This window comes from Salvia splendens, chromosome 3 (genome assembly GCF_004379255.2).
Source record: "Salvia splendens isolate huo1 chromosome 3, SspV2, whole genome shotgun sequence".
Lineage (NCBI taxonomy): Eukaryota > Viridiplantae > Streptophyta > Magnoliopsida > Lamiales > Lamiaceae > Salvia > Salvia splendens.
The window spans coordinates 8,920,633-8,942,903 of record NC_056034.1 but is presented as its reverse complement, the minus strand read 5'-3'; the positions used below and the strand labels follow the sequence as shown (position 1 = coordinate 8,942,903).

General features: G+C 37.7%; 1 protein-coding gene, 1 long non-coding RNA gene and 2 pseudogenes across 2 annotated transcripts; 2 read left to right on the top strand and 2 right to left on the bottom strand.

Annotated features, from left to right (window-relative positions):
- Positions 1 to 8,052: 8,052 nt before the first annotated feature.
- LOC121794753 lies at positions 8,053 to 11,800 on the bottom strand (annotated as a pseudogene).
- A 5,058-nt stretch (positions 11,801 to 16,858) lies between these two features.
- LOC121794751 lies at positions 16,859 to 18,684 on the top strand (annotated as a pseudogene).
- Positions 18,685 to 19,244: 560 nt separating this feature from the next.
- LOC121794750 (probable serine/threonine-protein kinase PBL28) lies at positions 19,245 to 21,488 on the bottom strand. Its single transcript, XM_042193078.1, has 7 exons — positions 21,357 to 21,488; positions 21,093 to 21,277; positions 20,810 to 21,008; positions 20,560 to 20,723; positions 20,367 to 20,474; positions 19,736 to 19,858; positions 19,245 to 19,649 (listed from the first exon to the last, which is right to left on the bottom strand). Exons 1-7 carry the CDS (start codon positions 21,424 to 21,426, stop codon positions 19,413 to 19,415), a joined length of 1,086 nt encoding a protein of 361 aa, XP_042049012.1. The 5' UTR covers positions 21,427 to 21,488; the 3' UTR covers positions 19,245 to 19,412.
- LOC121794752 lies at positions 19,440 to 21,803 on the top strand. The gene is made up of 3 exons (XR_006049347.1): positions 19,440 to 19,547; positions 19,775 to 20,977; positions 21,053 to 21,803. It is a non-coding gene; the product is annotated as an uncharacterized LOC121794752 (long non-coding RNA).
- The last annotated feature ends 468 nt before the right edge of the window (positions 21,804 to 22,271 follow it).

Sequence of the window (22,271 nt, the reverse complement as noted above, 5' to 3'; positions counted from 1 at the left end):
ATCACTCTTATTCTGATTTTACTTCACTCTTGTTCACAAAACACATCACTCTTATTCTGATTTTACTTCACTCTTGTTCACAAAACACTTCACTCTTGTTCAGAAAACACTTCACTCTTGTTCACAAAACACATCACTCTTATTCTGATTTTACTTCACTCTTGTTCACAAAACACATCACTCTTATTCTGATTTTACTTCACTCTTGTTCAGAAAACACTTCACTCTTGTTTACAAAACACATCACTCTTGGCATGATTTTACTTCACTCTTGTTCACAAAACACATCACTCTTATTCTGATTTTACTTCACTCTTGTTCACAAAACACACCACTCTTATTCTGATTTGCTCATTATGTATAAAATAAAATAAATAATCAATGTTTCAATTGGATAGATTGAATCACTGTTGTAGTTTATTCATAAGCTCATTATGTTGTATATTCAATACAATAAAACCAATTCATTGATAGTTAGTTGCCTGAGTTGCCTCCACATTTGCATGTCACCGGAGTGCATCTGGGACACCATTTTGCAAGTGCTGGAAAGTTGCTCTTATACGACTTGGTAAAGGGGTGCTAGTGTGATACTCTTTCAGGGCTGCCGGAAAATCAGAGAACAGTGGCCGAGAATTCAGAACACTACTAAATCCTTATATTGGGAGTTGAAACCCTTCCTCCTAAATCTTCGTCTTCTTCTTCCCCCAATTTCTCACCCACACAAAATTGAAAATTCAAAGTTGAAAGATGAAATTCAAAGCATTCCTCACATACAACGGCATCAACCTATTGGAGAAGCGGATCCTACCCGCCCTGGACAAAATGGGGCGGGTATGCCACTTGTACCTGACCAGCGACCACACCTTCTTCCTCCACAACCTCCTTTCCGTCGACGGCGTCCTCTCCGTCACTCAATTCAGCAAGGAATCCCTCTTCCACGACTACCGCATCTCCAGCAACAACGACGACCGCATCGCCTTCTCCGTTAGAAAATATAAAGGAACAGTCAGAAAAAAATGCAGCAACTGTACATAGACGAGAGCAAATTAAGGAAAGTGATATTGTTGCCTAATCAATTAATCAACTAGCCACCTATGGCTACTGGAAGTGATATTGTTGCGTAATCAATTAATCAACTCGTCCCTGGATCGACGAGAGCTATGGGGGAGGGAGCTCTGTTAAATTCTGTTTCGTTTTGAGAAGGAGAGAGTGTGTGTTTGTGTGTGTACGTGAAAATATGAGAACAAAGTTGATTTCCTAAAATACCCTTATGCAGTTTTTATTAACTAAAAATGTTTACTTATTTTGATCATTGGATTAAGATAATGTGTGGCTGAGATTTGTTCTCTAGTTATATACTTAAGATTAGTTATATATTGATCACTACCCTATATATATATATATATATATATATATATATATATATATATATATATAGGGTTGTGATCAATGTCGAACCCTTCTTAAAGACCGAACTAGAGACCAAATCTCATCCACCCATTAATCACATCTAATGGTTATTAATAATCAAATATTATAATATTTTTTATTGATAAAAGGGTAATTTTGGAAGATCAAATCTCTCTTTCTCCATCCTTCCTTCATCTTCACTGCTGCCTTCCCTTTGCGACGCCAGCTGCTGTCTCGGAGAAGGTCTCCCTGCCGCTGCTGTTGGCGTTCAGCCGCCATTGCTGTTCAGTTTGTGGAACAGCCAACAGTCTGTACTCCGTCGCCTCTCCAAGCTGTTTGTCACTGAGCAGCACTCAGAGCCACTGCTGTCACGGTGTAGTCAGTAGCTCGCCCGTCACGTTTCTGCAGCCGGAAAACAGAAGGAAATCTTCACCGCCGACGTAATTCCGTATGCCGGCTTGGAGAGTCATTTTTCGGCTTGAATACATAGTGCAATTTGTTGATGATTGAGCTGCGGGTCAACCACGTGGATAGATTGGTTGTGGTAAAAAATGTGTTTGATTATATACTCATTTTCCGAGAGGTGGAGAAGTGGAAATCTAGTGCTGCTGTAGTTGATCGCGAAGACTGGGAAGCCGCAGTAGGATTGCTGTCTTTGTGGTAAATGAGTCGTTATTTCATTCAAACAGGTTTTTAGTTCATTGCATGTAGTAGGTTTTCAAATGATTTAACACATGTTTCATTCGAATTCATTGAACTAAGTTTTTACTTCATTCCAGTTGGTTTTTACTTCATTTCAGTTGATTTTTACTTCATTTAAGTAAGTTTATTATTTCATACCAGCACGTAATATATTGAAAATGAATAGATTTTTACTTCATTCAATATTACTTCATTTAAATGAGTCGTTACTTCATTCAAACAGGTTTTTAGTTCATTGCATGCAGTAGGTTTTCAAATGATTATTACTTCATTCAGTTAGATTATTACTTCATTCACTTGGGTTATTACTTCATTTTCTGTTCTATTACTTCATTCAAATAGCGCCAAGGGTTGAAGTAGTCAGAAAGTTTCACGATTTGAGAAAGAAATAAAGAATATGTTCACGTCTGAGTGTAAATGTGTCAAATGTGGCGAGGTTGGCCGGCTTGATTCAAGGAATTGCGACAAGAAGAAGAAGAAGAAGAAGAAGAAGAAGAAGAACTGATTAGCTTATTTCCTTATAGTAAATTATTCATTCCAGTATCGTACTTCATTCATGTAGTTATTTACTTCATTCCAGTTGTTTATTACTTCACTACACTTTGAATTTGAATTTATTTAAATTTTTGGCACACATTAAATCAAATAGACTATATGAAGTGTTTTATTAATGAAGTATTTATTCTTTATTATGATGTATTCGTACTCTAAGACTGAACCTGCCTATTAATCATTCTTGTATGTTCAATACTTCAATGTCGTAGTTTATTACTTCATTCCACTAGTTTATTACTCCATTCCAGTAATTTATCGTCATCCAGTTTGATTTAGAAGGATTTCTGGTGGAAATCGTCGCTGTAGATTGAAGGAATTTTGGGGAGTGGAGAAGAACAGTTGGAGAACTGTGTTGTATGTATAGTTTGCGAAGAACTAATATTGTAATGAACTAAATAACGAACTTGATGAAGTTATAACCTCAAATAATGAAGTGATATGAACATAATTGTATTATATGCATAGTTTGTGAAGAATTATAATTTTAATGAACTGAATAACACACTTGATGTAGTAATAACATCAAGTAATGAAGTAATATGAATTGAACCGTGTTGTATGCATAGTTTGCGAAAAATTATATTTGTAATGAACTAAATAACGTACTTGATGAAGTTATAACCACATGTAATGAAGTAATTAACCACTGAAATGAAGTATCAAAACTTCTGGAATGAAGTAACAAATTACAAACAAATAAATGTATCATTATATTGTCAGAAAATAAATAAATGAAGTAATAAATTACAAACTAATAGATGAAGTGATGGAACTATCTGAATTAAGTAATAACTTGATTAAATGAAGTAATATATAATGAATGAATAATATTAGAAATGAAAAGAATCAAATGACTATTAATATTGACGTATGACATATTATACTAATAAATTAAAAAATACTAGAGCAGAACTTATTTTCAGTGGGTATTACTTCACTTTAGTAGGTGTTTACTTCATTCCAATAGGTTTATTACTTCAATCCAGTACGTAATAAATTAAAAATGAATATATTTTTACTTCATTCTAGTACGTTTGTACTTCATTCAAGTAAGTGTATTACTTCATTCCATCCATTACGTAATAAATTGAAATGAACATGTTTTTACTTTATTTTAGTAGGTTTATTACTTCATTCAAATGTGTCATTACTTAATTCAAATAGGATTTTAGTTCATTCCAATAGGTTTTCACATGATTCAACACATGTTTCTTTCAAATTCATTGAACAAAGTTTTTTACTTTATTCACTGTAAATAATAGTACAATTTATTCCAGTAGGTTTATTACTTCATTCTAAAAAGTTAATACTTCATTATACTAGGTTTTTACTTCATCCAGTAGGACTCCAAATTCTTCTACAAATACTTCGTTTCAAATGCCGTGAGAGCCGTGAGAGTGACGGCAGCACATCCCTCTACCCTTGAACTTTCCGTGACAGCACCTCATCCGCCTCCAACGATTACACCGCCTTTGTTAAATCCTACGCTAGGCTACTCGACGAAGCACTAGAAGCACACGCATTCAATTCTACCAATGGTGACGATGCGGATAAATTGACGAGCACGATTGAAGTTATGCCTCAGGTTCAGAGTCTGATCGATCGCGCCATAGGCTGCTGGCCGGTTGGTGCGGCTTCGAGAAGCTTCCTGGTGCGGTCGGCGATGAAGCACGTGATCCGCGATAGTATCTGCTGGTACGCTGCGAAGATGGATAAGGTTTTGGAGAATCTGATCTGGATGCCCTACCGGAGCTGCGTCGAAGGCGGCCGTGCAGGCGGAGGAGCTCTCGAGATTTCATGATTGGTGCAAGGGGATGGGATATTGTGGATCGTATGAGTATCCTTACATTGATCGGATTCCGGCTATCCAGATCCGTAGTCAGGCGGCGGCGAAGATGAAGAGATGGAGCCATTGATAAAGTGGGAGGATGATTAGGAGATTGGTGAAAGATTATACAAATTCACATGACGTCGCTAAAGGGGAGTGACAGCCGTGAGAGTGACGGCAGCACATGCCGTCTCACGCCGGCGACGGAAGTGGTACCGCGAAGGATGGCCAAATGCGTTGAGGACGACGACTTCTGGGGATTTCAATTTTGTTTAGAGAGAGAGAGAGATGGATGGAGGAGAGATTTAGACGGAGGAAATAAGAGAAGATGAGATGGGGTAGAAGATGAGCTCATTTATGTTTTGACCGAAATACCCCTGCATTGAAGTAAATTGTCTACCTAATGAAGGAGCGAAATTAATATAGCATGGTCTAATCTCATCCATTAAACCCTAGATCTAAGGACCCTAATTTGGTCTCTAGTTCGGTCTTTAAGAGTGGATTTGTGAATAATGGGACTATATATATATAATCCAGCTAGTGCTAATTAGTTAATAAATATGAGAGGCAAGCTATTGTACTACATTAAACTGTTTAACATGATAATTAAAGATTGTATTTTATATTTCTATGGGTTTTGTAGAATATGTGGGCACAACAATTTGTTTAGGGAAGAAATTCTAATGTAGTAGTAGGCTATACTTTGTGGAAAGGGTTTATCAATAATAGAAACCATTAATTAAGCGCCAGTACATTGCATCGATCTCATTAAAGCATTTCCAAAAGGCATATGATTATAAATAAAATCCACATTTTGTGATAGTACAATATTATATCATGTGTGTATATTTATGTAACTAGTCTTCAAACTATAAGTTGTATACCTATGATGCGAGGGACAAAATTAAATCTAGCTATGACTAAACCGCATAATTTACAAATTCAGTGAATGCATTATTGATATTTCATGAGTGTCAATTAATTATGTTTAATATTTTAATTTATATATTTAATGAGACCCATGTTTTAAGTGTGACAACATTTTCTATCTTTTAAAAGAAAAGGACTAGAAGAACACATCGATCAGTACGGAAATTCTTAGCTATCTAAAGGAACCCTACAAGAATAAAGAATCAGTACTCTTAATTGCAAGATAATGCAGCATATATTCTTGTTAGTGAAAAAGAAATCAACATTTAAACTTACCTAAAACGAACCTACAAGTATTACTATTAACTAATGTGATGGAAACCGATCGGAGAAGCAGGACCGCGTATATCATGTGTTTGGCTTTAAGAAAATTAAAAATAACTAAAACCGCGTTAATGATTTAATTTCTATGTCTAATTTACAAATAATAACATCAATTAATTTGACAATACTCCCCCGCTCATATTATCATTTTGGAAAATTCATAATTATAAGTTTATACGAGTATGGTAAAATTTGCCCCAAAATAAAGGATGGAGAGGCATTTGCATCGGATTGGATTTGGCATGTATCATGATCCAACCCACCAATAAATGTGCCTAGTGACCCGTCGGCCGTCACCCCCACATAATAATAATAATAATAATAATAATAATAATAATAATAATAATAATAATAATAATAATAATAATAATAATAAACGGAAAGTTTCCAAAAATAATAATAGAACTCCATGTCCAGATAAATTATTATGTGAAATTATTTATTTGAAATATTTGCGGCTGAGTTCATGTTTAGATTTGTTGTAAATTAAGAATAAAATAAAAGAATTTGACAGTGGCCGAAATTATTGGTTATGCACAGGATTAGGAACATGTCGACTAACTTAAGAGCATCCGCAGCGGTGGCGAAAGACGCTACCGCCGTCCGCGCCGTTGGCAAGGCGCAGGACCGCCGCTGCTGCAGCCGCGCCGCTGGCACGGCGCTGCTCGATGTATCGAGCACGTCCGTGCCAGCGGACGCACACGTGGCGCGCTCCCATTCGTCAACGGCATAGCCGTTGTGTTTAAACTTTTTTTTATTTTTTTTTAAAAATCGGTATTTAATTATAAATAATGCTAAAAAATAAAAAAAAATATTTTCCAAATCCCAAAAATATGGCCGTTTTTTTCCCGTTTTTTCTGAATTTTTTTGATTTTTTTTTATTTTTTATTTCCCCAAAATCATCTATAAATACACACATTCATCATCCATTTATCACATCAAATCATCTCTCATTCATCTCTCATTCATAATTCTCATACAAACTATCAACACATTCATCCCCCACTCAAAATCTCAAATGGATTTCACCCATATTATGGCGGAAGCGGAACGCGAAGAACAAGAATACTACGAACAACATCGTGCCGCTTACGAAGCATATGTCGCGGCGAATACCCCTGCTCCTCCTCCTCAACGAACCAGATCAAATCGACGGTACATCCATCGTGACCGGGAGGGAGCCCACGAAAGTTTAATTTTTAGGATTTTAATTATGTAATTTTTAATTTTTAGGATTTTAATTATGCAATGTTTAATTTTATTTGTCATTTGTAATATTTATTGTGGGTTTTAAATGAATTTTAATATTATGGAAATGTTTTTGTGTAATTGAATTTTATATTAATTGTGCTCGTCCTTGCGGAAGAGCACAGTTGTGGGTGTTGTGCTCTTGCCAGAGAGCAGGCATGAATAGTACCGCCCGGGCCCACAACCGTGCCGCTGGCAAGAGCACGGTTGTGGATGCTCTAACCAATCCCGAGGCGATACGTGTATCTGACGTGGTTTTGTTGCCCCTATAAACTGAGGTCACATTTTGCTACGACTTTCCTATTATTTGAAGACATGCTAACTGACATAGTTTATGTGGATTAATAATAAATTAGTGATCACCTCATTATAATTAATACTAATGTTGTTAGCCATGTAATTGGCCCTTTATCAGACCAAAAATTTAATTTTGAACCCCCCCCCCCCCCCCCTCGCTCTACAATTAGCATGTTTCCCTAGTGCAAATTATAAATCTGGCACAATTAATTTTTGTTTTGTAGTAACTTTTATCTGTAAAGTTTTTTTTTCAATTGATTTTTTGGTCAATACATGTGGACGTCAGTGACGAGTTCGATTTTGGACTCGATTAGACAAAAAATTTATCTATTTATTTTGAATACTACAAAACAAGACAATTTGCAGAAGAGCTGGGATGTTTCAGCAAGATTTAGGGAATAGGGAGACACAATTAAGCATATCAACATTTTTTTGTATATAGATATAGCACTTGGATTATTACTTTATGGAATGCCAGACACTGTCACAACAATAATTGAAGAAAACCAAAACATAATTATAAGGAAAAATTGTCATAAAATTATTATGTTTGGCCAAATTCTAGTATATCCGGCATATAAAAAAATTGATTAAAAAATTATAAATCACTGAAGATATTGGTTCATAGAGATATACTCCCCATGACTCTTATAATCTTTGCTGTAGGTGTGTAAAACTTCACATTACTTCAAAATAATCACAAAAATTTACACACAAGAGTAGCATAAGTTTGTCACTACATAAGCTTAAGGGATTCATTGAGTGGAAAGTTTCCTTCCTAATCATAAGCAAATATTGATCTCATTTTACAAGAAGAAAACACAAAATTTTGACACAGTATATTAATAACCTTGATACTACAGTCTACAGTAGGCGAAGAAAACATAGATAGTGTGATATTTTGCAAAGATCTAGACAGATGGGAAGAACTTGTTGAGATTGAGAGGCAGAGAGTAGAACTCTTCACTCCTAGTATCAGTCTTGTAAGACCGGAACTTGTCCCACCAATGCATGCCTCTGTCCTTCCTCGTCGTGGTGTCCTTGGGAGGCATAGTCAGGTCCAGAACCAGACCCAGAAAACCAGCCACGAATGGCTCAGACGAGAAGGGCACGTTGATCATGTCGTTGAACTGCACAAACATTCATGTCTAGGCTCAAATCCTCGAAACCAACATTAGTGAAAGGAACGAATATGGGTGGCTTCTTTCTTACCCATCTTGCTTTGGTGTGAACAGGTCCATAGCCTTTCAGAGATTCGTACTCGTTGAAGTAGTGTGGCACGGACAGTCCCATGAACACCGAGAATGCAAGAATGAACTTTGTCCTAAAACTGTTGAGATTGCAGAACTGCAGGAAAGTAAGCCCACCAACACCTGTTTGTAACAATCAATGTACTAATGAGATGAATATAATATGATTTGGATAAAGTAAGATCAACACACACATTAGTCATTACATACCAACATAGGCAAAGAGAAGGCAATACAGAGCAGCGATGATGGGAGCAGGGATTGAGGCGAAGACAGCTCCAAATTTCGCTGAGGTGTAACGAGAAAATAGCCTTTTTTAGTAAACAAACATAATTCATGTGCAAGCTTGCAGAGTAGTAATGGTGACTACTTGCCTAGTATGGAGAAGAACAGCATGAAACCAGCAGATATTTGTATCACTCTACGGCTGCCAACGCGTGTCAGCCCAAGCAAGCCAGCATTTTCACTGTAACAAGACAATGTGAGTGTGTATCTGTGTAGTATGTGTTGTGATGATGAAGAAGAGGCAACTTACACAGACACCGAAGATCCAGTTCCCGTACCAAATATCCCGGAGAACAATATGGCGACACCCTATAACAACTTCGGGTTGATTTAGACAAATGAAATGAGGTAAAGAGAAATAAGCAGGAGGCAAGTCCACATACCCGCCAGCCGATGCCACGGCTGAGAACAGAATGTGGTATGGGAGTTGCACTAGCATACCTTGACACAGCAATGAAAGCACCAGTTGACTGCACTTCACAGATTCAGATAATCAATGTCAACAATGTTCAAGAAAATTTTTGTAAGCTGGAATCACAGATCAAATTGGATATCATGTAAGAAAGGAAACAGAACCTCTAAAAACTTGCTTGCATTCTTCACATAAATGTTACCAGAGGAAAGCCTAATTCATACAGACCGAACCTGGTGAGAGCTACCAATGGAACTGTGGAAAGGGGGCTCATTAACCTGAAATTTTGAACTACATTACTAAATTTATGTCCTAAACAGACCATTGTACAGACACATACACACACGAGGCATGTCACCTGGTCACGTTGCGCCACAGGCCACTGAAGCCGATGACAATCTGAAGAGTGGAAGCTACAATCATAGCCCCTTGAATTCCCCTCATAATCTTCTTGAATTTCTATAAATCAATGAAGGCATCAAGTTAACTAATTAGCTAAAGAGGGTGAAAAGGGTCTTAATTTGATGATCACCTCATAAGGATCCAAAATATCACTATATCGGCCAGCTAAGACGATAGACAGAGTGGCGGGCACAAAGGTGTAAGAGCCTCCGATCACAGCCGGTAGGCGAGTGCCAAACAATGTCTGAGCAAGAGTGTTCAAACCAGCAACAAACTGCAGTGTCTGAATCATCAAAGCTTTCTCTTCCTAACAGGGGACAAATCCATTTTGCCTCAATTAAAATAAAGGATTTGTGGGACTTATTCAAAACTTATACAGAACTAAGCATATCCTTACTTTTCCTCCTCCCATTTGGGGGACCAAAATGGAGGGTATGAACACAGTTGTGCCAAGCATCACAAGAAAGTGCTGGAACCCAAGCAATATGGCCTCAGCTTCATTTATAAACATCACCAAAATTTTAGAAATTCAAATCATACCTTCCAATTACACACACAGTTTGAAATTAAAAATATGGAAGAAGGGCTCACGCCATGGAGGTGGGCTAGTGATGCAGAAAGAAACTCCGGGAAGCTGATCTTTGACTGGATGTGGCATTAACTCCTCTTGCTTCGGCGGCGGCGCTGCTGCTCCTCCTCCGGCCATGATCTCTGCGTCTTTTTCACTCTCAGTAAAAAGCCTTAAAATCCAACAATCTCAATTATTACAGCCCACACCTTAGACAGAACAAATCAACAACATTAATAAATTTACCAAAAATGATGGAAAAAAAAGAAAGTCTTTTTGACAGCGCAAGTGATTAAGAAAAAGAAACCATGCAAAGTCCCTGCCACAAAATTAGTACTGTGAGTGAGGTTTTGAGGGAGAAAAATAAGAGAGTACTTCACACGCAGCGGAAAAGGACTAACAAACTTCTTCAAGAAATTCAAGAATATGATAAAGCAAATGTGAATATGGGCCTAAAAACAAGGCAGGGGTGAGAGGAAAGATGGCAAACAAAAAAAAAGAAACAAGAGTAAAGAGATAAAGCAAAAACAAAAATGCAATTAGCGCCTTCCTCGGCGATTCTGTGTCATGCAATTTCAAACACTCACAAAAAATAAAATCAAATTCAACTTCTCTCTGAAGCAAAAGATAAAGCTGTGGAGCATCTTGCCACCTTTGTTAGACCATCCACACAAATTGAAAACTAATACTCCCTGTATTCCATTTAATTAAAAATTGTATATGCAAATGCACAGTACTCTCTCCGTTTCTTCATAATTGAGGCAAACTTTTCGGCACGGAGTTTAAAAAAGAGATATTGAGTATGTTAAATAAATAAATAAAGAAGTAAGAGAGGAAAAAAGTAAAGAAAATAAAGTAAAAGGTGAATAAAGTAAGAGAGAGTAACTGAGAGAACTTCTCAAAATGGAAAAATGACTATGGAGGAACTGAGAGATTATATTTTAGAGAAAGTCCCAATTTGGTCCTTCACATATTAAGTTTTTTTTTTTTTGGTCCAAAACATTATCTTTTGAATTACTATGTCCCTCACATTTAAAATCGGATCACATTTAGTCCGAAATTGACGGATCCGTTAAAATGTAACCGTCAACTAAATTTAAATCAATTTTGACCGGGTTAAGAGTTATAATTATGTTTTATTAATGGCTAATATCTAATTAACCTAAAACTAAAAAAATTAATTATAAATTAATTTAAAATAAAACAAAAATTCAAAAAAAAACTTTAAAAAATGGATAATGCTCAGCGAAGAAATCATGGCCTCAATCTGCCGGCGTCGATGTCGGAGACGTCTCTGCAGCTGAAGACGCTCTCCTCCGTATCGCCGATACCCTAAACCCTACCGCCGATTAAGCTCGCGTTGCCGCTGAAATCGATGTCTCAGAGGATAATGCTCAGCTTTACTACTGATTTCAGTTCCATTTCTTATACTAACACCAGTTACACATTAGGTCTAAATCTGAACAAATTAATTCTTCTAGTTTTGCCACTAAAATTCAGCTCAATTTCGACTTCTATGCAGTAATGTTTAACAACGAATTGAAAATCATAAACACTATCAAATGTTAGTGAAAAACATGAGCTGATTAGGTTCACAAATAAATGTACCTTGTGAGGCGTTTTGGGGACCTTCCTCGGCGGCTTAGGCGGCGTCGCCGCCTCCCCAGAACTCACACTATCCTGCCCCAAAATCGACGGCGAAAACGGCAAATTATGCCCGGAGGAATGCTGCTCCGTCTTAAACCTCAGCATGTTCTTGCTCGGACTAATCGGAGATCCCCCTCCCCTAACACCACCCGAGCCAAAATCACCGGATCCAAAATCAGTCCCGAAGAGCTCCGTTTTCAGCAACCTATTGTACGCATCGCTCGCGCCGCCGCCCTCCTTCACCGGAGACGCCTTCTTGATCAGGCCGAACGTGTGCAGTCTCGACGAAGATCTGCTGGGAATGAATCTGTTGCTGCAGGAAGACGTCGATTTCGTGCGACAAATTCGCGATGGTCCTCGTAGACATCGATTTCAGCGGCGACGCGAGCTTAATCAGCGATACGGAGGAGAGCGTCTTCAGCAGCAGAGACGTCTCCGACATCGACGCCGGCAGATTGAGGCCACGATTTCTTCGCTGAGCATTATCCATTTTTTAGTTTTTTTTTTTAATTTTTTGTTTTATTTTAAATTAATTTATATTTTAATTTTTTTAGTTTTAGGTTAATTAGATATTAGCTATTAATAAAACATAATTATAACTCTTAATCTGGTCAAAATTGATTTAAATTTTGTTGACTGTTACCTTTTAACGGATCCGTCAATTTCGGATTAAATTTGATCCGATTTCAAATATGAGGGACCGAATAATTCAAAAGATAATATTTTAGAACAAAATCGAAAAACATCATATATTAAAGATCAAATTAGACTTTAGTCTATTTTAAAATAATTTAAGTTGTGGGACAAGATGCTTTTATTTGGGTATAATTAGAGGCGATAGCTTCTGCAAGAATACACTCTAGAATTCAGGCACTAGGCATTGTGCACCAGCATTGTACCAACCATAGAAGTCCAACATTGGAACGCGTGGCATGATCTCATTAGCCCAATGCTGCTGGACTTTGTAAGGTCACCGTAGAAATGGCCGCACGCTACTACGGTTTCCATTTCTTTAGTGGAGTAATTTTTTTTTCATTTCTTTAGTGGAGTAATTTTTTTTCTACTCAGAGCATTAAGAATTTGGGGCTCTTTGGCGAGCCATATACACCGTCACATCATCATTTTTATCCTCATACCCTCCCACCTGCAATGTGGCGCCCTTTTTCTACTCAGAGCATTAAGAATTTGGGGCTCTTTGGCGAGCCATATACACCGTCACATCATCATTTTTATCCTCATACCCTCCCACCTGCAATGTGGCGCCCTAAGCGTGTCCTATGCATTTTCTTTTATTTGAATATTTAAATAACTATAAAAATTGAGAAAAAACTTCATTTCATTTATAAAAATTAATACATTACAATACGAATTTAAAAAAATACGCAAACTCAGCGACGGCGATTACGGGCACACACTTCTTCAATCATGTCGTTCATGAGTTGTGCATGGTCTTGTTGGTTGCGCATTGAGGTCTGTCTAGATAGAACCTCATTGAAGCCCGTCGCTGCCTCCTTGCGCTGCATTTCGACTAAGCATTCCGCCATGACCTCTTCAACGGCTGCATCTAAGGCTTCCGAGGTCGGACTACCTAACTCCGAGGAACTACAACTAGTATCGTCGTCGTGGTTCATTTTGGTATGTGAGAGAAGTAGAAATGTGAGAGATGAGAGAAATGAGAGAGGCAAGATGTTCGTATGAACAAGTGAATGAGAAACGAGGTTTAAATAGACAAAATTCGAAAAAAAAAATTCAAAAACGCGTTCCATCGTCCGCGCCCATCGTCCGCCGAGCCCACAATGGTGCCCGATGTCGCGGACGATGGCCTATCATCCGCGACCATTGTCCGTCGAGCCCACAATGGTGCCCGATGCCGCGGACGATGGCGCGGACGATAGGCCATCGTCCGCGCCCGAAGCTTAGGGCGTGGGCATAGGGCGCCCTATGACGAGCACCCACAATGGAGGTATTGTCCGCGCCCGAGGACGATGGCACGCATAGGGCGTGCCATCGAGCGCCCCATTGTGGGTGCCCTTACTCCCTCCCTCCCTCCATCAATACCAAACCAATTTGACTAGGCATAAATTTTAAGAAATGAAGTAAAAAGTTTATGAAAAAAATAGTTAATGGAAGGTGAATCCTACTTTTGTACTACTATTAATTTTACAGTGAAATAAAGTTAGTAGAACATGCGATTCATTACTAAAAAAATTACACATGTATTAGTAGATGGATGAAAATGGCAAAATGAAACATTTATTGATGGACGGACATACCGACATAGTATAATTTTATGGTGGTTCAATACTAAAATGTCTATAATCCATTTTCTGAAATTATTTTGAAATTGTGACACTACTAAAACTCTTTTTGGTTAATAATTAATGCTAGGAAATTTTCATAATCTAACTATAATGCGACAGAAATCAGAGCATTAGCACTGAGCGCCCTAAGGGACGCCCTAAGGGACGCCCTATGCACCGCCACGTCAGCATTTTATTCTCCTACCTTTCCACCTGCAGTGGGGCGCCCTAAAAACCGCCCTATAGGTTTCACTATTGTTTTATTAATTAATTTAAATGTTTTCAAATATGTCAATGCAAAATAATTAAAAAATATCACGATTAATTAAAACGGCAAATCCTACATTGATTAAAAAAAAGTTTTACACGAGTTAAAAATGAAAAAAAGTTGACTATTCGGCCAACGTGCACCACGTGCACCACCCCCAAACATCGGACTATTCAGACTTGGGTATTCACCGGGATCTATTTTGTAGTGTAATTTGAGTGTGGAAAAATGAATGGAAATGTTACAAATGAAGGTGGGGGTATTTATATAAATAAATTTTTCTGAATTAAAAAAAAAAAACAAAAACGCGTTGCATCGTCCGCGTCATCGTCCGCAGTAGGCAGACGATGCCCTATCGTCCGCGTATCGTCCGCGGACGATCTATAGGGCGCGGACGATGCATCGGGCATCGTCCGCCCACTGTATGCATCGTCCGCGCACCTACAGTGGGCGGACGATGGCGCGCCTGAGGCATCGGGCGGCCTATCGCCCGCCCCATTGCGGATGCTCTGATACTATACCCTCCCTTTTTCTTATAAGGCTTTCGACGTTCTACGATATCATTGTAATTTCGTTCTTTACATTTTACGAGAGTATAGTAGGGGTTTTGTTTAATTAGTGTTATGAAAGGGAACATTTGTAGGGTTAAACACCGAATGGTGTTTTCGTATAGAGCTAATTTTTTGCTGAAAATTATTTTCTATGGACTTAAAATTTAGTTGCAAAAAAAATCATAAGGTTATGTATGTAGTGAATTTCCCATGATGTAGAATTTTGATTGGAATTGGGAGAAAATTTGAAACTCAAACAACTCACAAAATCTATGCGATTTATACCCATTAAAAACAACTTTTTTTTATATTAACCAGTTTATCCACCTACAATTTGACATGTAACATTGAATTTAATTTAGGGAAATATTAAATTCTTGGAATTTTGTTTAAAAGACATAAATTTATGATATCAATGATGAAGTTTTGATAAGTTCATGAAAAATATGAAATTTTAACAAAAACTTGTGATTTAAAAAACCCTAACTCCATATTACTATAGGAAGAGTAATAATCAATGGCTAATTAATTAATAATCCAAAAATAAGATCAATTCTTAGCCATTAGATTAAGAGATCCAATGGTTAAAATAATGACAAGTGTATTATATTTTAAATTTAAATAATTAGTAAATAAATTTTAACGATATTAATGTCAATTCTCTCTCATCAAAATCATGTCAAAACTTTAAATTAACGTAACTCGCTCGATTTAATTTTTTTTGCAAAAACTATATCAAATTAAAAATAATTTTATAAGAATTCCAACAAGATCTCAATTGCATATGTTCCGACGATGTTCGGGTGATGAAATTTGGATAATAAGAAGAAACACACATTTCTGCCGTTGAGTTGTATGACTGAGACTATGTACATTAAACACGCGTGTTTGAATTGGTAGATAAGTGACCTTCATAAGTGTATTTAATAGCTCAATCTAGTGTTTGATTGGAAGGTTAAATTTTCTGTGTGGTTCGTTTAATGGGCAAGAGCCCGTTAAATTAAAGCTGAAAATGATTGTTTTAACTTTTATTACCATGAAAAATTCAATGATAATAATATGTACAATACTATTTCAATATTAAATTACCTGGAATTCACTAATATAGCCCTCGGCCTTGGAAATATAGAAAAAGTCAGACGACAGTTTTAGAATTTCCTTCTATAGTATGACTTTAAATAACAAATCAAATATGTGATAATTGACTATAGATAACATACCATAAATTCAAATATCACAAAATAGAAAATAGAAAATCAAGAAAATTATTACTACACAAAATGGTTGTGTTCTTATCTAAATGAAAGATAAACTTCAGTTCAAACACACCCAGGTAGGTATGAGTTGTCGAGTAAAATACTGTGAATTATATTGTTATGATTATTTAAAAAAAAGACTTATCTTGGAAAGTGAGAACATTAATATTAGAGCATCCACTGTTGGGGCGGCGCGCCGGCCGCCCCGGCGAACTATTGTAGGAAAAGCGTCCGCCCCGACGCGGACGAATGGAAGGCGGCGGAACATCCATCGGCGAGCAGGCGGCTAGGACACGCAGGTGCGCAAGCGGCGGTCGCCGGATTTCTTATTTTTTTCGTTTTCTTTTGATTTTTTGAAGTGAAGAAGAAGATGGGTTGAAGAAGAAGATGGGTTGATGAAAGAGATGAAGGAGATGGATTTTTTGATTTTATTTTTTGAAATGTGGCTAAAAAAGTGTCTTCTATAGCTGCAGATACTTTTTTTTATGGGCGCGAATAAATAAGAAGTGGCTGTGGACAAAAAATGTGGCCGGACTATTAGAAGGGTCCGCCTTACAGTTGATGCTCTTAGTTCCCCGTATTTAGTGGACAAAAAGAACCCCATATATGTCTAGGAGTTTGGAATTCATTAATGAAAATAATATTTCCAGAAAATAATTATAGTGATTGAAGAGTACCTCCAAGAAGGAAAGTTGTTGAATTGCCTCAACCATTCACTAAATCTGGAATTCCCAAATCATATCAACTCTGGTGTTGTTTCAACTTTCAATGGCAGCAGAAGCTTCCCTCTCAATCTTCCTACACTTGCAGCCGCACCACCACCACCTCCCAGCCGCAACCCACCGACACCCATTTCTCCAATTCCCCAACCACAAGCAACACAATCACTCCCTCTCTCTCTCAGCCTCCCACTCCCCCTCTCCCTCTCCCTCTTCGTCGTCTCACCCACTTCAAACCGGCCGATTTCTCACCGACGACGACCTCGGGAAGCTCGAGCTTCTCGGGAACTACAGCTACCACCAGCAATTGGAATCCGGGGCTTCTCTGGGTCCGCGCGATGAGGGAGGAGGAGATGGACCTGACCGTGACTCTGCTGTCCGAATCCTTCGCGGAATCGATGATGATGGCGAGCGGTTATGTGAAATTGTTGGAGTTCTTGGTGAAGAATTACCTGATTGAGAGGAGGGAGATGATGCCTCACAATGCTACGCTTCTTGGAGTGTACAGGGAGAATGGGGAAGAGGATTTTGAGCTGGCCGGAACTGTGGAATTGACTTTTGATGGAAAGGGGGCGAATGCTAATCCTCCTACTCCTACGCCGCCCAACAACTCGCCTTACATTTGTAATATGGCTGTCAGGAAGCCTCTCAGGAGGTATCATCCACTCTTCATTTTCAATTTAGTAATTTATTCCATCGTCTGTGTATTAGCTATATCAAGATGTGCTCTTTACTTGTATATAATAAGTAATGATTTTAAGCTCAAACTGTAGCAATCATGAATCCATCTGTGTATTAGCTATATCAAGACGTGCTCTTTACCCAGGGTTTGGAAATATAGATCAAGTTTCTCACTTAGTATATGTATGAAATATGGATTTGGATGCTGGGATGAGATGGGTGATTTTCTGAGTGATATTTGTGTTTGACTTAAAACTCTACCACCGTTTGAGGTATTTGATTAACTGCTGGCTTACCGTTGTGGAAGCAATCTTTTCAGATGGAATGCGTTCTATGTCATTCATGGGAACAGTTATATATCGGCTGTATTTCTATGTTGAATATCATCCTGTCTCTGGATTTCATTAGTTTCATAATCTTATTGGTTATCAAAGCATGATTTGAGTCTTCATGTAAAAATGCATTCCAGGAGAGGCATTGGCTGGCATTTACTGAGAGCGGGTGAAGAACTTATTACAAAAATGAGTTCATCTAGGGAGGTCTATCTGCACTGCAGAATTATTGATGAAGGTCCATTCAACATGTATACAAAAGCAGGTTACAGCGTCGTTCAGACGGATAGCATCTTGACCTTGTTAACGCTACAGAGGCGGAGGCGCTTGATGCGCAAAGAACTTCCTACCTCTGAGGATGCTTCTGTTGTAGATGCTCCTCCTGATGACCGGCTTATTGATGAACGGTTGTAAAATATCCTTTGAGGTACGAATCAAGGGGAAAATGTTGGAAATTTCCCATGAAAGCTTCTCATGTATTTGCTTCATTTTTTTTCACTTGCTGAGAATTGTTGCTGTACACTATACATGACCAAGAAATAGAATATACCCGCTACCGACTTCTGCACACGACATAGTTTCATCAGAGGTGTCTGAAGACGGAAGAGTAATAAGCAACATAAGTTCCACTTTGTTTTACCAAGTTCAGTGGTGCCACTCTGTAATAAACAATTATTCTGATCTAATCTAACTTCTGTGGGATGTTATGTCCCAGAAAATGGCCCGAAGCTCCCAATTAGTAGGTCAATGTAGCTTCAGTATTCGGATTGTGTCTTACACTGAATCTTATGAATGCCATCACTTGTATCCTTGACCATTGTTGTTACACTGATGGTGCTCTTAATTTGGCTGGTTGACTTATCTCATCTTTCCATTTTGCTTGGATATATAATTTTTAATCTGTTTTTTCTTCTTTTCTTTACTATAGTCTGGTGATGCTGAGCTGCTTACACTCTTATAGTTACTGTGTTATATGGGATTATCTCATATTCTCATCTGTTTTTTATTTGCTTAAGTGCATTACACTCTTAGTTATTGTGGTATATGGGTATGGAACTCCTATTATTCGAGTTACTCTAGCTTGTAATTTCGACATAACTGTAGTAAGAATCCAGATGGCATTACTCCTATTATTCGAGTTACTCTAGCTTGTAATGACCAGAAACATCTATATCAAACACAACAGAATACAATTCTTATGAATACAACAGGAACATGTCTCGTCCACATGAATGTTTTTTAGCTGGAATTTATGATTGTTTTTTTTAGTACTATCAGATTACTAAGAAGCACATCAACATCTCTGATGTGTTTGAATTGAAGCACTTTGAATGGTTCCCTGTTATGAAGATTTAGGGAAAACCTTGCGGTTGACTGCCCATCTTATTAAACCTTGCGGTTGACTGCCTATCTTATTCTGTTACAAACAGAATCACTTCGAGTGGTTTCACAAAATTCTAAGTGCATGCATTGTCATCCCTAATCCTTTAGAATTGATGTAGATGATCAGTTGGAGTTCTTTCACACATTCTATCATCGAGGGCCTCTCGTGACTGTCTACTCGGATGCAGCGTGACGCCAGGTTTGCAAACATGGCTACTGACTCCATTGTGTATGAACTCCGTCCCATTTCAGGATCAATCACCCTTTTCAGTTTCTTCTTGTCATTTAATATGTGCCTAACCTGTGGAATTTGATATATACACCACTTTATATTGGTAACAGGTTTAGGATGTTCAAAGAAAGTACAGTTTATATTATATCCAGTACCTGGATCACTAAATTTTGATCGCTTGGTCCTTGGGTCAGGTCAACTGCTCTCCGTCCAGTCAAAAGCTCGAGTAGTACAACTCCAAATGCGTAGACATCACTTTGTAGAGTAAGTTTCCCTGTCTGTTGCAAGGTAGACATAAATATCTCGATCCCTCTTGCCATTCCATAAGTTAATGTTAGAAATGGTTTCCCTGTTGGTTGGTTTGAAAGCCCTATCTCAAGAAAAAAAAACTAGATAATCCCTTCTTTACTCCTTTATATTAGCTCCCACTTAAGGCAATGATCTCCAAGATTTATAAAACGGAAAATGTCTATATTCAGTTTAACTGGTTTATTATGAAGTAAAGAAATGTTAGTTAAATGATTCCTAAAGTAAGGAAATGTTAGTTAGTTTCCTAGCTTTATAAAAAATTTGCAACCAAGACAAAAATATAAGAGTTTATGTTTGTAAATATAAAAATTTAGCTTATAGTAAGATAGCTATTGATGGATTTATTGCTTTCATCTCCCAAGTTTCTAGTTCAAAATTCAGTCTCTGGCATAGAGAATTTAGTAAAAGCAGTCAAGAAAGAAACCAAACAATACATTCTTTAAGATGAAAACTATAGAAAGAAGTTTGTAGTCATACCAAGGTATATTCGGGATCAAAATAGCCAAAAGTGCCAAGCACTGTTGCGGTTGTGATACAAGTTTCCTGGCCTTCTGGCATTAACTTTGCTAGCCCGAAGTCTGATATCTGCAAATAAAGCCTTGGATGATAAGTCTTAATATGCTTATAATAACAGTTGTAATATGTTAAAGTTTCTGGGAAAAAATGTTACCTTTGCTTCGAAAGTAGCATCAAGAAGAATATTAGTAGATTTGAAGTCTCTGTGGACAATAGGAATTCCGACATCAGAACCTGAATGGAGGTACGCAAGTCCTCTTGCTGCTCCGAGAGCAACTTTTAGCCTCGAAGGCCAATCAATCTTTACACGTTCGATTCCTGTAGGATGATTTGCATATAAATCAACGAAGCAAGGGAAAATGTAGTAATTGAAAACCTCTTTTTATTAGTCCTTACTAACCCACCATTTAAGTGATCTTGCAGATTCCCTTTGTGCAGATACTCGTACACCAGAAACCTTTGCTTCCCATCTGCACAGTATCCAATCAAGTTGACAAGATTGGGATGGTCCAGTCTGCTCAGGATATCGACCTCTACGCGGAACTCCCTCTCTCCTTCTGCTTTTTTGAATGGTGGTAGCTCCATTTTCTTGATCGCCACAACCTGTCGATTCAGTTGCAGCTTATTGTTACGACTTTTGATTTCAGGTATTTTGTTTTACTGAAGGAACGTGCGACTCCAACATACCTGCCCGGACCTTAGAGTGCCTTTATATACCCGGCCAAAGCCTCCTTTCCCAAGCAGGTATTCATCACTGAAGGAACATGTCGCTTCCTCCATCTCCTTCACTGTGTATACTGCTGATGCAGTTCTTCTTTTCGGCGGGGGCCCTTTGCACTCGATCTGCCACTGCTCCACTGGTTTGTACACCCCTAAACCAACCACAAAAATCTCAGAACTAAAACATAAATATCATATCATCTTAGAAAGTATGAGAAATAGAAAAATTACAAGGATTGGTCTGATCCTCGGACTTGCTTCTCCTACGTTTGTTCCACGCAGAAACTAATCCAAAAGGCATCTTTTGTTGCTTTGCTCTAGGAAGAAGTAGTCCTAACACAACAACATAGGAGTTGAGTTTTCCTTAAACTAGAAGCAGGTGTAAATATGAGCCCGGGGAGAGGTTATATTGTTTGGAAGTATGAGAATCGGTATATGAGTGTGTACAAAGCAAGTGAGGTAAGTTGGATTTGAGCATACTTAGTTCCAACAACAGCCAGGATTTGGCACTTAAGTTAAAGAAAGAGGTGTAATTTGCTTAGGTTTGTGCATGCGTATGTATGTCTGAAAGGGAAAGAGCATCTGCAAAATCTTGTTCCATAATTTATTGTTTTGAATATTTGTGAGATTGAGAAAGAATATGGTTAAGGGGTGGCTTTCATTGCTGCTCCAAATCAATCTTCTGTTCAACTTCTCATTTGATCGCACGTCCTTATTCTTCAAATCAACTTTTGTTTGTTAGAATAGAACCATGGGGAGTGTTATATTGCTAACTCAATATTTAATTGCTAACTACAATTAAATACTAATAGCCATTTGATATTCAAATCAAGGGCTTAGATCATCAGTCCCGGAATGTCATACGAAAAAAAAGGTGAATAAAGGTATTAAGGTCAATTTATAACAAATGAGTTGTAACTGACTTTTGGAAAATATCTGATAACTTTAAAACACATATAACTTTCCCGATTTAAATTATGTTTTCGCATAACATATATCAAATTAAAGATAATTTCATAAGGATTCTAACGAGATCTCACTTGTATATGTTACGATGTCAAAATTTGAAAAAAAATTTGAAAATTTTCATAAATTTCGTTAACAGCTTTATATCAATACACGTCACATAATATGTCAATACAAATA

What these genes read in the sequence shown, in the direction of transcription:
- LOC121794750 (XM_042193078.1), bottom strand. Translation starts at nt 21,426, where the DNA reads ATGCCTTTTGGATTAGTTTCTGCGTGGAACAAACGTAGGAGAAGCAAG. An exon ending in CGAGGATCAGACCAATCCTT is followed by an intron (nt 21,278 to 21,356) that starts GTAATTTTTCTA and finishes TGGTTGGTTTAG; the next exon opens with GGGTGTACAAACCAGTGGAG. An exon ending in ATCAAAATTTAGTGATCCAG is followed by an intron (nt 19,650 to 19,735) that starts GTACTGGATATA and finishes CAAATTCCACAG; the next exon opens with GTTAGGCACATATTAAATGA.